Below are 13,754 nucleotides of genomic sequence, written 5' to 3'. Positions count from 1 at the left end.
TTCAATTAGAGGTGGGTGGCTGTTAAAGAAGAACCTTGAAACACTCAAAATGATAGGGACTTTACGTCCACCAGCCTATTAGGAAGAAATCCTAGGATCAGTTCTCTAAGGTTTCCATGTAGGTCTGACCTCTCAGTGTCTTGCTGCTTTAGAATTTGGTCAAGAACTCACTCCCAGGGTTACAGGCTGCAAGCAGAGGAAGCGTGAGGATATTCAGTGGCATAAAGGAATTTCGAGATCTTAGAACTATGTGTGTGCTTCAAGCACTGAATTTAGGGACAGCGATGGTAGCAGAATGGTCTGCACATGCACGTAAGAGCCATGCAGAAACTTTTTAAGTCCTGCAGAACTGATTAGGTCTTATGCCCTAAGAATATACTTTATCCATAGTAAATATAATAAGGGAAGAAATCAGAGGTTAAAGAAAACTGCTTTTTTATATGTTGTCTTAACATTACTTCATTTTCTGGAATACAGTCATAAATATTAAACTTCAAAATTCTCTATCATAACTAAAACTGTTGGAGTTTATCATAACTAACCCCCAAACTAAAGGACATGTTTGCAGTGCAGTTAGCCTAAAAATGGGTGTTTTCCAGGCGGAGTGGAAATATGTAAGTCAGAACTGAACTGGACCTGGGAGAAATCAAAGCAAATTAAGTTCATCTTGTCTTTATGCTTACCAGTCTCATGTCTTTTCTTCTTGCTTGCTTTGTCCTACTTCCTTTAAGGCTTGGTTCAGAGTCCCATAAACATCATCTCTATACTCTTCTGTATTATTCTGGGCAGAGGGTTGGAATTTATCAAGTGCAGATATTGGCAGGCCATAATGGATTTATGGCTCTTCTATCCAAAGTCTGGATAGAAGCAGATCTTCAGTGGTCTCAGCCATCTGGAGCGAAAATGATAAGTCTAGAAATGATAAAAAATATTCTCTGAGTAGCAGATATTTTTCATAAAATTTAAGCACTAAAGCCAGTGGACTTTTATTCTGTAGAACAGATGATCTGCCCTTAGGCAAGACTACTGAGTATAAAATTTGACAGTAGATTAAAGTAGATACATAATATTATAAAAAATAATGACAGCACAAAGAGAAAATAGAAAAAAAAAACTACCATGTAACAGCAGGGCTGCCTGTGGCTATTTAACATAGGCTCAGAGGTTAAGTAATTTGCCTGTGGTCATCCAGATAGCAAGTGGAAGTGTCTGGATTTGGATGTGGTGCTGCCTCATTTCCTAAATCATTCCTCTTTCCACTGAACCACCAAGAGGAGGAGGGTCTACGTTGAGTCATCTTGGGAAATATATTTGCCAAGTATGACCATTGCATGGGAGCAAGGTTCAAACCTGATTTTGTAGTGGTTCAGGGTTTTTGAACAGGGGAGGGACTTGGTATGACCCATTTTTCCAGAGCATTAATCTGAGTGTCATCTGAAAAATTCACCAGAGGAGAGAAAGTGTGAGGTTGGGGGAGACCATTTAGGACATTATTAGAGTAAAGCAGGAGTGGAGTAATAGATGATTTGGAAGATGAACGAAAGAAATAAGGTACTAAGGTAAAGGTAAGGGAAGATTTTGAGGCCCAGTGATAGTGCCATCTTTAAGATCAAAGGGTGTTAAAGTCAGCAGGAAGTTACTTTGCATTCAACCCCTTCATTCTGGAGAAGTGAGGAAACTGGAGCCCTGGGATGGGAAGTATCTTAGCCAAGATCACAGAGATAGTTCAGCCCTTTTACAAATCCTATCCAGCCTTTTGTCCAGCTCTCTGCTTTGATTCTCACTGTGCTGTAATCCTCAACGACTAAATTAAAGATACCCGGCAAGTAGTTTTCAAGGTAGTACCCCCCCAATTTATACCCCAAATGCATTTGCTGCCTTCACAGACATGTCAGCATTGCCATATATTTATTTTTAACTGTGTTACAGTGTCTTCACTGCCCTCCATCTCTATGTCTGAAGGGTCATCACATTGAATTTATCATAGATCTCTCCCTGAGGGCTTTTTATTGTGGTATTTTCTCCTCTAGAATGTCTTGCTCATGTGGATTTAGGATATTATAATTATGCACTTGGACTTATCTGCATTGCATTTTTAAGGAGTGCCTCTCCCACATAGTCCATTACGGGACAGCTGTTCGCTTATCCTGGGGTGGCTGTTACATATGAGGAATCTTCCTTTAAAAGGATGTTCTCACTGACCCACTTATCAAGACTGCATAAGTGAAATTTTCTTCTTTTATGCTTGTAATCTTCTTTCATGTTGAACATCACCTTAGCCAAACCCCTTTATTGTATAGATGAAAAAACCGTGGTCCTGGGAAGTTGGAACTTGTCCAATGTCAAGGTGAGTTTGTGACAGTTGCAGAGGGTTGCTTGCCCTCTCAACCAGTGTCCCCATTTATGAAATGGAGATGATTCCATCACTGTCTACCTCCAAGTGTTTTTATGAGGATGAGTAAGATAAAATTTGTGAAAAACAGTATGTAAGATGGAAGCGTTACCATCGAGGCTTTTAAGTCAAGACAAAGTAGTGCTCTTTGAAACTGAATAAAAACCTGGAACCTTACAGTAGAAGCACTCATTCTCTCAAGACTTTCTTTCCATTAGATTATAAGTTCCTTGCTGGCAGAGATTTTAGAGGTTCGTCCAACTTTAATATTTTGCTTATAGGAAGAGGAGGTTGCACAGCTAGTTTCTAGCAGAGCCCAAACTCAGAATTACTGGAACTCATCTCAGTCTCTTTATTCCATGTTGTGTAGCATAGCACCTTGTGCACAGTGAGAGCTGATATGTTTGCATTCTAGTGGGCAGGCACAAGAGCAGTGACGGCACCATGCGCTTTATACCCCCACGGAGGAACATGTACGGAACAGTGAGAGCAGAGTCGAGGAATATCCCTTATGCCCCGGAGGGCAGTTCTATTCTGGGTTCTGTGGTGTGCCCTAGCAGGGTGTGGAATGACTTCTTCTTAGTTACTGTCTAAAATCGCTAGGCATTTCCTGTGTATTCTGATCTGAGGTTAATAAGCACATTTCTTCCTGATTTCTCCTTCATTGAAGCTGTCCTTGTCATTTTTGGGCGTGTCATCATGCTCAGGGAAAGTACATAAGCCAGGAGCCTTTCTGTTTATATGTTAGCAGTCACTGTGTCTTGGGAGCCGCCAGGCCAGAAGAAGGGTGGGGATTCCTCTCGGGGATGCACATGCAGCAGGGGAGACCCCAGGAGTGAGTTTCATTTGTATTCATACCTGCATCATATATCTAACCCTCTCACCTCCCAGCTTTATAGAGAAGATGGCAGTCTGACACGTTGGTCTCTCATCAAATAGCGTCTGTTTCCCTTTCATGTGGTCACATGCCATATGGCTTTATGTGTGAAGTGTGTGTTACTCTGGAAACATTTGAAATATCCTAAACAAAATGACATTTTTCTTTTTTTTTTTCTTAATTCAACAGAAAATGCCCTAAAAACAATAGAGGACGACGACAGAAGCAAAACCTAGGTCATTTTACTTCAGATACATCATCCAGAATGGTTTAAACTGATGACTTTTATATGTACACTGACCATGTGATGTACATTTGTCTTTTTTTAAAGAATGGAAATATTTATTTCAGAGGCCTTATTTTTGGACATTTTTAGTGTAGTACTGTTGGCTTGTATTTAGAATATTCAGCTACAACAGTTTTGGACTGTTTAGTAGTCTTTGTTTTATGTTTTTAAATACAGAAATTGATTTCACAAATTTGTACCACATGGTAATTCTAAGACTTGTTCTTTACCCATGGAATGTAATATTTTTGCAAAGATGGACCACTTCACAAATGGTTATAAAGTCAGACCCACTTCTTCCACAATGACCACAGCAAATGACCAAGCATGAACTGAAGGTAAAGATGTTTACAGATTACTTTTCTTACAAAAAAAAATCTAGAAGACTCTGTGTTTAGACATTTCAATGTTTTTGAGATTTATTAACGGATTTTTTAGACACTGCCTATCGCATGAATTGTAAAGCTGTGTGTGTTAGATGTAAAATATTTATAAGATGTATGGACTGGAATTTGATCCTTTCTCTCTTTGAAAAAATAATTCTGAATTTTTAAAAGTATATGGTAGCAATGATGGAACGGATCACTGAAAAGTAGATTTAGATGTCGTGAAAATAGTCTGTTTAACAAACAGATTGGAATAAAGCCTACTCTGTCATTTAAACTACTTCTATACACATTCATTTTTAAAGAAATATTTGTTTTAACATAAATAAACCAATTGTATCAGTGTTTGTGAATAAATGCAAAAATGATTGTTAACGATTGGTGCTCTTCACATGAGCTTAAAAATCATCTAAGACCTCTATCCAAATTTGTCCTGTAGTAATAGCTATACTAATAGATTGTTGGTGTTTAAAGATCTGAAGTGTGAATAGAATGTATTCAGCTGTTTAACATGTAGTTTAGGTATTCAGAAGTATGCATGTAGAATTTAAGAATATGTTCAAAATATTAATTTTAATATTTGGTTTGGAAAAGCATGTTATAATATAATGTTTTCACTATACGGCCTCTGTTTTGGTGTGTTTATTTACTGCATTCTTTGATATTGACATATCAGTACGTTTAATATGTGAAATTAATAGAAAAAGCAGATTTCAGTTCAAAATTCCCATTTGCTTTTACAAATACTGCTTGAAATTGTCTAAAGATAGAAGCTTCACCCAGCGCTTGGAGTTTGCTTTTTTGGTTATTTGGCTTCTAGGCTTAATATTAGTAACATGGTGGCTTTAGGGAACTTTTTTTTAAAAAAGCTTTCCTCTTCTACCCACACAGTCTTATTTGAGTCCCTTAGTCATCAGTAAGCATGTTTGGAACAGCACCCAGTGCTTTTGCAAGGGTTCATATTGCAGAACAGTCACGTATGGGTATTTGTAGTTACAAATACTTGACCAGTCTCCAGGGGTGGGGTTTCCAACCCTTTAAACAACCCTGTTCCCTGTTATCAAGCTAACTTTTTGCTCTCAGTGCCAGAATTGATTGTGCTAAGACATCTTTCACTGAGAAATAAATAAAATGGAACATAATGGGTCTGCTTCAAATGCTGATAAAATCCACCAGAATCGCCTGTCGAGTGTGACAGAAGATGAAGACCAAGACGCTGCTTTTACCATCGTGACTGTGCTGGACAAAGTAGCTGCCATCGTGGACAGCGTGCAGGCCAGCCAGAAGAGGATAGAGGAGAGACACAGGGAGATGGAAAATGCCATAAAGTCCGTCCAGATTGACCTGCTGAAGTTTTCGCAGTCACACAGCAACACAAGTTATGTCATTAACAAGTTGTTGGAGAAAACGCGAAAGATCAGTGCTCACATTAAAGAAGTGAGGGCCCGAGTGGAGAAGCAACAAACTCATGTCAAAAAAGTTGAAACCAAGCAAGAGGAAATGATGAAGAAGAACAAATTCCGTGTGGTAATATTCCAGGTAAGCTTGCACCTGTGTTTAGCTCGATTACTGCTATCTCTTGCATCCTTTAATGGCCAACAGGTCTTATCAGACCTGTCACATGGTAACTATTGTGTATATGCGTGTGGTGGAGTTCTGTATCATCAGAGATCTCAGGATAAAACCATTTCTATGTTAACTGGTATACTATCATGTCAGTGTTTTGAGCTTCTCAACCGTTTCATGTAATATGAACTGTGGATCATAGCTGAGTCTATTTCTTGCCTTTGAAACTTAATATTGGTAAGCCGCTTTTGGCATATTAGCCATATTAGCATGATGCCCTCTCAAAACCTTTGAGAAGGTTAGGACTAGAAGATATCTAAGAAGCCTCCAGTTTAAAACACCTCTTTGTTGTAGAGAAAAAGAAACTGAGGCCCTGCAGTGTGGTTCTTTCCCTTATTATGGAGAACCCAGAAAGCCCTAAGCAGTAAAATGTAAACTTTTCAGAATATAATTTGTCTATTGGAATTTTTACCTATAATAATGTATAAGTCACAATAATAAGACAAACGGTCTATTTCTTAATGAACAGACAGTTGTTCTTTTTCTTATAGTTATATAAATGTAGGAGTCACATAAGTAATTCCTTATATTTGATTACCAAGTCTTTACTTAGTTGAATTCTTCTAGCTGCACCGCACAGCTTGTGGGATCTTAGTTCTCTGATCAGAGATCGAACCCGTGCCCTCTGCAGAGGAAGCACAGAGTCCTAACCACTGACCGCCTGGGAAGTCCCTACTTAGCTGATTTTACATGATAGTTTTTGTGTGGCGTTGTGTGTTAAGCTAATAAGTTCCTATCTTACTCTGCACTTGATACTCATATTTTTTGAAATAGGAATACATCCATGGCAAATGCCTAATATCTATAATATATTTAAAAACTCTTACAAATTAAAAGGGAAAAAGTTGAACTTTCATGGTAGAAAAATTGGAAAGTCATTATCAGTTAGTTCACAAAAGACAAAGTAAATGAGCAAAATTCCATTTTCACCTGTGTAAATATTTGCAGTTACTGAAACATATTCACAGAGTTTAAGAGTAGGAAATAATAAGCACTTTCACATTCTGCTGGTAGAATATTAAATGGTACATTTCTGGAGGGCGGTTTTGGTAGTATGTGTTAAGAACCTTAAAAATTCGCAAACCTTCTGGCCCCAAAATTTAATATCAAAGAATTTGTTGTAAGCATAAAATCAGGAATGTGTGCAGGCATGTTCATTGGTACATATATGCAGTGTTATCACACTGTATTTTTAAAATGAATGTATGCCCATATGCATAGGGAAAAGGCCTAGAAGAATAAAAGCAAATTGAAATAGGAACACAGTTGGCAGGTATTTGTAAGATACCAGGGATGTGGGCCATAACTCCCGGGGCATTCTTTACACTTTAGTCAATTCTCCGTAGCCCACTGTTGGCTGATAAGGTTACACGGGGATGGCAGAGTGGTATTTTGGATCTGTATTTAAGAGCCTGTTGGTTATTTAGGAGGAAGAATGGGAGGAGAGAGAGGGTTGCTTATTTCAAAGGTAGTCAAGTTCGACTATGCCATCTGAAGGCCTTTACCATTTCCCTCTCCTCCCAGGTCCCTGGAAGTCCTTCTCCAGACTTAAATTTTTGAAAAAACAAAAATCAGTCATCTTACTCTCAGAAGCCAGTGGTAGTATATGTAATGGGGATCTAAATTTAGTACTGGAGAATGTAGTATCCATTCTTGAATTCGCTTTTCCATGGGCATTAACAGTAATGGGCATAACTCACCCTCCACTTGCATGGGGCATGCCAGGAAACATTCTTGGTATCCAGCATTTCTCCTGAGAACCTTTGTGTGAAGAGTAGACCAGGTTAACAATCAAGATTTACAAAGGCTAAAGAAAGCAGAGGAGTTTCTGAGAAGTTCTAATTGACCCTTGTTTGTCTATTGACATAATTCTTTTTTTTTAAAGTTGTTTCTATATTCACCTGTTTATTCCCTGAAAGTTGCTATTTTTTTTCTTTGAGCGCCTACAGTTACTTGAATAAATAGAAGATGGTACGAAAAAGGAAGCGAGAGGCACTAGTGAGAGACATAATGCTGTGAAGAGTCTGAAATTAAGTTGTTCAGAGTAAGCAGCACTTTATCAATAAGCAGTGGCTATCTCTTGTAATGGGAGAGCATGTAAAGAAAAGATAAAGTAAATACCAATGGATTCAATGATTTCATTAGATATTAGAACACTGTATACAGCATTCATATGGGTTTGCTTAACAGTTAAAAGTCATATATATATATATATGTGTGTGTGCATATATATACATATATATGTTTTTTTTTTTGGCCAAGCTGCGCACCTTGCAGGATCTCAGTTCCACAACCAAGGATTGAACCCAGGCCACGGCAGTGAAAGCTCCAAATCCTAACCACTAGACCACCAGGGAACTCCCAAAATTCTTATAATTCATTCTTATAGTTAATATGTTTAAGTGGCTATATTGAGATTGTACCTTCTACTAAAATTAACTTGAAGCTGAGTAATTCAGCTGTAGTATACTTTCATTTCGATTTGGGTTTTTCCTCAAAAAGATTTCCCTAGATATATCTTTTGGTGGCAGTCTTTATTGCTATTTTATCTCCCACCACTGTGTACGGCAGAGCTTTCACCTAATTCTGGACATTGGCATTGAAAAAAATTATCTGCTCTTTATCATACAATTATGATTTCTCTTTGAACATGCTTTCACCTTAGTGACCTCCTCACCATGAAAGAAAGCCAGGAGGCTTACCATGTCTTCTAACAATTTTGCTTACTAACCACATGCCCGTGCCTCCCAAATGAGGTATGTGGCCATTCCCTAATGATAAGTCCCGGACTTCTAAATATTCGAAATTCTCTTAGCAGTATTACTTTGATAATCAAGGCCATTATACTCTGACTCATAATACTCATTTTGTTACAAAAATCATCTTTTTACCTAGAATTTTACATGAAAAAATGTATAATAATTGTATTTGGAAATCAACTATAATTCAGCCTTATAATTTTCAATTATTATTACAGTGTATTCACCACTAACTCATGGTATCTCTGACTCATAGGAGTTGCAACAAATAGATTTACATAGCAGGTACTTTCTCTGTCTCTACCCCTGTTTTGTTTTGTTTTTAAGCCTGATTTTGTAGAGTTTGTTGTGCAGTTGAAGAAGGGTTTGTGATTCCTGAGTTAAGCCATAACTGATTTCTTCACAGCAGGATTGTGAGGGTTTTTCCCTATGAAACAGTAATTATTGTTTGGCTTCTTTTCTAATTATACCTACTCAGTCCATACCCACCCACTCAGTGCTGCTGAAGCTACTCCCTGTAGTAGGTGTCAGGAAAGGAGAGGAATAATGTTGCTGCTTCTGATTCATCAGAGAGCTATGAGATACCCACCCTGCCTTTTTTTTTTTTTTTTTTTTAAGTTCCTAGACTCTCTAATCCTGTAGCCAAAGAATTTAATTTTAAATAAGTATCCAGAGAAGTAAAGTTCTGGGGATACGTTCTTCACTATCAGGATGATAGATTTTGGAATACGTATAAATGTATTTCTTACATAGTAAATTTTTTGGTTGAACAGATTTAATCTGGATCTCAAGTAGGAGCACAGTTTCTTTTAGAAATTTCAACTCGTGGGTTCAGTTAAAAATCTCATGATCTTTAAAGTTTTTCCTGTTTAGTTTTAGAAATAACCCCTAAATAGCAAGTTGGGGTCCTTTAGCAGCCATGTTTCTGGCCTGCTTCTCAAGGTTACCAGTGTCTGCCATGTTCCCAAATCCAATTTGATGAGTCCTTACCCATTTGACACATTTGACATAGTTGGTCCCTCCGTCTCTTCTTGAAACTTTTTTCCCCTTGGCTTCTAGGGGTGCCTCTCGCTCTTGGATTTCCTCCTGCCTCACTGGCTGATATTTCTCCTTTTTGGTTCTTCCTCATCTCTTCCTTCCTCTTCTTCTTCTTTTTTTTTTAAAAAATATTTATTTATTTATTTGGCTGTGCTGGGTCTTAGTTGCGGCATGCGGGATCTTAGTTGCCCCGTGCGGGATCTTTGTCGTAGCATGAGGGATCTTTAGTTGCAGCATGCAGGGTCTTTAGTTGTGGCATGTGAACTTTTAGCTGTGGCATGTGGGATCTAGTTCCCTGACCAGGAATTGAACCCGGGCCCTCCTGCATTGGGAGTGCGGAGTCTTAGCCACTGGATCACCAGGGAAGTCCCTCATCTCTTCCTTCTTATCTTCAGGTCCAAAATCCATTTATCTATCAATAACACCAAAATTCAAAAATCTGTAAAAATAAAATTTTTATCGTAACTTATTTGACAGCAAGACCTAGCTTTACCTGAACTCAGTGGATGCCAAAACCCAACCTCAAGTAGCATGAGGCTGTTTATGCTCTTTGTCCCACCTTAGAGTGAATATTTGTATTTTTTTGCCACAAAAAGGTTTCTTCCCAAGATCTCACTGGGAATGTTATGTAATATATTATTTTCCCGACATCTGAAATATTCTGATTTCTGAAAGGTAGCTTGGTTCCAAGGAGTTTTGAATAATGGAGTGTAGACCCATTCATTCAATCTCTTGGTGATCTCTTTCATCTGGTCTCATGATTTTTAGTTTCATCTTTATGTTAATGATACCTAAATTTATCTCTAGTCCAGATCTCTCTCCTGAATCTCAGACTTATGTACTCAGCTGCCCACTCAACATCTCTGCTTGGATGTACAGTGGGCATCTTAAAGTCAGCGTGTTCAAATCCCATCCTTTCCCATCTCAGTGAATGGCTAATCTGTCCTTCAGCTGCTCAGGCCCTGGACTAGAGAATCATCCTTGACACTCTCCACATCTCAATCTAGCAGCAGCAGATCCTGTTGGCTCCTACCTTCAAAGTGGATCTGGAATCAGGCCACTTCTCGCCGCCACCTCTGTCAACACCCTGATCCATCTCTCACCTGATTGAGCTCAGTGGTCTCTAACTGCTATCCCTGCTTCTCATCTTGCCCTCGATAGCCTCGTTTCAACAGGGTGACCCTTTTACAGCATGGGTCAAATCATGTCACTATCCTCCTCAAAACTTTTTAGAAGGCTTCCTATCGCACTCTGAATAAGAGCCACGGTCCTTATGATCAGATACAGAGCCCTACGTGAGCTGGCCCTCCCACTACCTCTCTTACCCTCTCTCCTCCTCTTGCCCCTTGGTCACTCTGCTTCAGCCACACTGCCTTTCTTGCTGTTTCTCGTTTCCTCCCAGTAATATGCATTACCTTCAGGTCTAGGCTTGGATGTCACCTTATTAGTGAGGCCTTTCCGAGCATCCTCCCCAGTCACTGTGTATCCCCCTGCCCTGCTCTATTTTTCGCCTTAATGCTTATCACCATCCAACATACTATGTAAGTAACTTGTTTATTTCTCTCTTCAAGAATACAAGTTCTTTTACTCTGTTTTATTCACGGGAGGTTCTCAGTTCCTAGACTAGTGACTGGTGCGTGGTAGGTGCTTAGTAACAATTTGTTGAATGAAGGCGTATGCTTCTTATTTGTTCCAACAGTCATTTGTTGAGTATACCTACGATGTACAAGGCACTCTGATAGATGCCAGGCATAAGACATAAATAAGATACATCTCTGCTTTCATGGAAACTATTATTTAGTGAAGGCCTCAGGGAGACATATATAAATGAATAGAGTTCTAATTCAATTCAGACTGTGATAAATGTTATAAGTAGAGGAATGCACGTGTCATTTTGGTATAAATTGGAGACAGGTTTGACCTCTGGGGGAAGTTGGGGATATTTGAATTGACTCGAAGAAAGATTTTATTCACAAAGCTGGAAAGAGGTGAAAGGTAGCAAAAACCACGTTTATGAAGGCATGCAGGGATGAAAACAGTATGTGTTTAAGGAACTCGGGTTGTGTCGCTGGACTGGAGGAGTGGGAAAGTAGGTTTTGCTCAAACTGAAGAGCCTTCTAATTATGCTGAAGAATTTGAACTCTTATCCTGTGAGTATTGGTGAGCTCCCCCATGTTTTAAAGTAGAGAAAGCATGCGATCAGAGCTGTGTTTTAGAAACATTTCTCAGGAAATACTTTGGTGATGTTTTGGAGGTATAGGTATTGCACGAGTTCAGGCCTGAGATGACAGGGCCTGAATTAAGACATTCGTAGAGGCAAGGAGGAAGGAGGCGGGAACAGAGGAGTTAGTAGTTATTAAGCAATATTATCGACAGCGCTTAGTGACCAGTTGGATATGGGATGAGGAGAGGGGATATTTGGGACCATGCTTCTGAGGTTTCTCTGGGTAGCACCTGGAGGTATTGGTGCTGAGAGGTCCAGGAAAGGATGATGGCTGGGCCTTGATTTTTGGGTATGTGAAGTTAGAGGTTCCTGTGTTACATCTAGGTGGAGAAGTCTGTCTGACATTTAGAAATGGGTTTTCATCTTAGGGGAAGGGGAGAGGTGAAGGTAAAAGATTTGTGAGTCTGCTTGCTTGGATTTGAAGGTAGAGCAGTGGATAAGTTTGCTCGGGGTGAGCTTGGGAGATGAAGAAAAAGAAACCCTGAGAAATGCCAGCATTTAAGGAGTCGGGGGGAGGATAAGCAGCCCGTGGAGGAGATTGAAAAGGCGTGGCCGGAAGGTCAAAGAACCCATCGCTAACATGCTCACTTTCTCTCTCCTTCAGGAGGATATTCAGTGTCCAACGTCCCTGTCTATCATGAAAGACAGAAGCTTGACTGCTGAGGGTCCAGAGGAGGAGGACGATATCTTCGATCCCCCAGTTGATCTGTCTTCGGATGAAGAATATTATGTTGAAGAGAGCAGATCTGCCAGGCTTAAAAAGTCAGGCAGGGAGCGCATTGATAATATCAAAAAGGCCTTTTCCAAAGAAAACATGCAGAAGACACGGCAGAATTTTGACAAGAAAGTGAACAGAATTAGGACTAGAATAGTGACACCAGAGAGGAGAGAGCGGCTAAGGCAGTCAGGGGAGAGGTTAAGGCAGTCGGGGGAGAGGCTGAAGCAGTCAGGGGAAAGGTTTAAGAAATCTATTTCTAATGCAGCGCCTTCAAAGGAAGCTTTTAAGATGCGTAGCCTTCGGAAAACTAAAGACTGCGCTGTGGCCGAAGGTCCCGAAGAGGTCAGGGAGATAGGGGTGGACATCATTGCCAGGAGCGAGTCTCTGGGCCCCATCAGTGAGCTGTACACCGAAGTGCTCAGTGAAACAGACCCCGAGGAGGCCAGAGCCTCGCATCCTCCCCGAGAAGGCGGGGAAATCTCGACCCCTGAGCCTTTAAAAGTTACTTTTAAACCCCAGGTGAAAGTAGAGGATGACGAATCTCTTTTGCTAGATTTAAAGCAGTAATTATAAAGAGGAATTAAGTATATTATAATTGTAAGTCTCCTTAATCACACAGTTTTAGTTTAATTAGTATAGTCATTTACATGTATATGCCATATAGGAAAACATAAATGGTATGGCTGTCTCATTTCTTAGGTTTAAAATTTTAAAGGTAATACAATTATTAATATACATTTCCTTAATTAATATACACTTCCTGGGGAATTCTTTTTTTTCCCTCCCTTGGGGAATTCTTTTTTTTTTCCCTCCCCCAGGACTTACATGATTCTATCAGCTTTCTCTCTTAGGTCACCTCTCATGGCAGCTGTGGATTTTTAAGTTCCTTTCTCTTGCCCATCAGAAAAATAGTTTCCTAGTGAGGCCCAATTAGGTGTTCGGTAGTCTACAATAAATGAAGGCCAAATTTATGGCCATCATTTATTTGCAAGTGAACTCTCGATTTTGGTCTAGATTAATATTGTGGCCAAGCTCAAAGGGGAATAAGTCACATGTGGATTTTATCTATATGTTCAAATCAATAGATTTTTTAGTAAATTAGCAGTCACACCCCTTTTTGATGGCTTTACATAAAAACACTGAAGTGCTGGACTTGAGCATTTAGTTCTGGCATCACAGCTTTGCTTACAGGGAGCCACTTGGCAAGTCGTCTAATGGTCTGGTCAGTACAACGGAGAGGGTTCGCCTGTCCTACCCATCTCAGAGGACTGTTGTGAAGATAAGGAAATGTTATACATTCTGGGAGAACAAGAGCTATTTCCAGAGAAAACAAACCCCACTGGTTCCTCAAAAGCAGAATCGAAATAATTCCATCTTCTGAAAAAGTCCTGAGCTCCAAGCAGTGAGGACCTAGGTCGGACAGACACTAAAGTTGGTCTTCAGAAGTG

The 13,754-nt window shown here is 39.6% G+C and overlaps 2 protein-coding genes across 2 annotated transcripts in view; both read left to right on the top strand.

Annotated features, from left to right (window-relative positions):
• TMEFF1 (transmembrane protein with EGF like and two follistatin like domains 1) overlaps positions 1-3,543 on the top strand; it is a 97,771-nt gene extending 94,228 nt beyond the window's left edge. The window contains exon 10 of the mRNA XM_061200175.1: positions 3,459-3,543. Coding sequence (XP_061056158.1) covers positions 3,459-3,543 — 85 coding nt within the window. The remainder of the gene's footprint in view (positions 1-3,458) is intronic.
• A 1,529-nt stretch (positions 3,544-5,072) lies between these two features.
• On the top strand, positions 5,073-12,873 carry CAVIN4 (caveolae associated protein 4). The gene is made up of 2 exons (XM_061201095.1): positions 5,073-5,480; positions 12,193-12,873. Exons 1-2 carry the CDS (start codon positions 5,073-5,075, stop codon positions 12,871-12,873), a joined length of 1,089 nt encoding a protein of 362 aa, XP_061057078.1.
• Positions 12,874-13,754: the final 881 nt, after the last annotated feature.

The sequence above is a fragment of the Eubalaena glacialis genome, chromosome 9, assembly GCF_028564815.1.
Source record: "Eubalaena glacialis isolate mEubGla1 chromosome 9, mEubGla1.1.hap2.+ XY, whole genome shotgun sequence".
Lineage (NCBI taxonomy): Eukaryota > Metazoa > Chordata > Mammalia > Artiodactyla > Balaenidae > Eubalaena > Eubalaena glacialis.
Note: the sequence above shows the minus strand (reverse complement) of the source record. Positions and strands in the feature narration are given on the sequence as shown.

Excerpts from the sequence above, each read along its gene's own strand:
- CAVIN4 (XM_061201095.1), top strand. The coding sequence starts at position 5,073 with ATGGAACATAATGGGTCTGCTTCAAATGCTGATAAAATCCACCAGAAT. Across the intron at positions 5,481-12,192 it reads TCCGTGTGGTAATATTCCAG|GAGGATATTCAGTGTCCAAC; the intron begins GTAAGCTTGCAC and ends TCTCTCCTTCAG.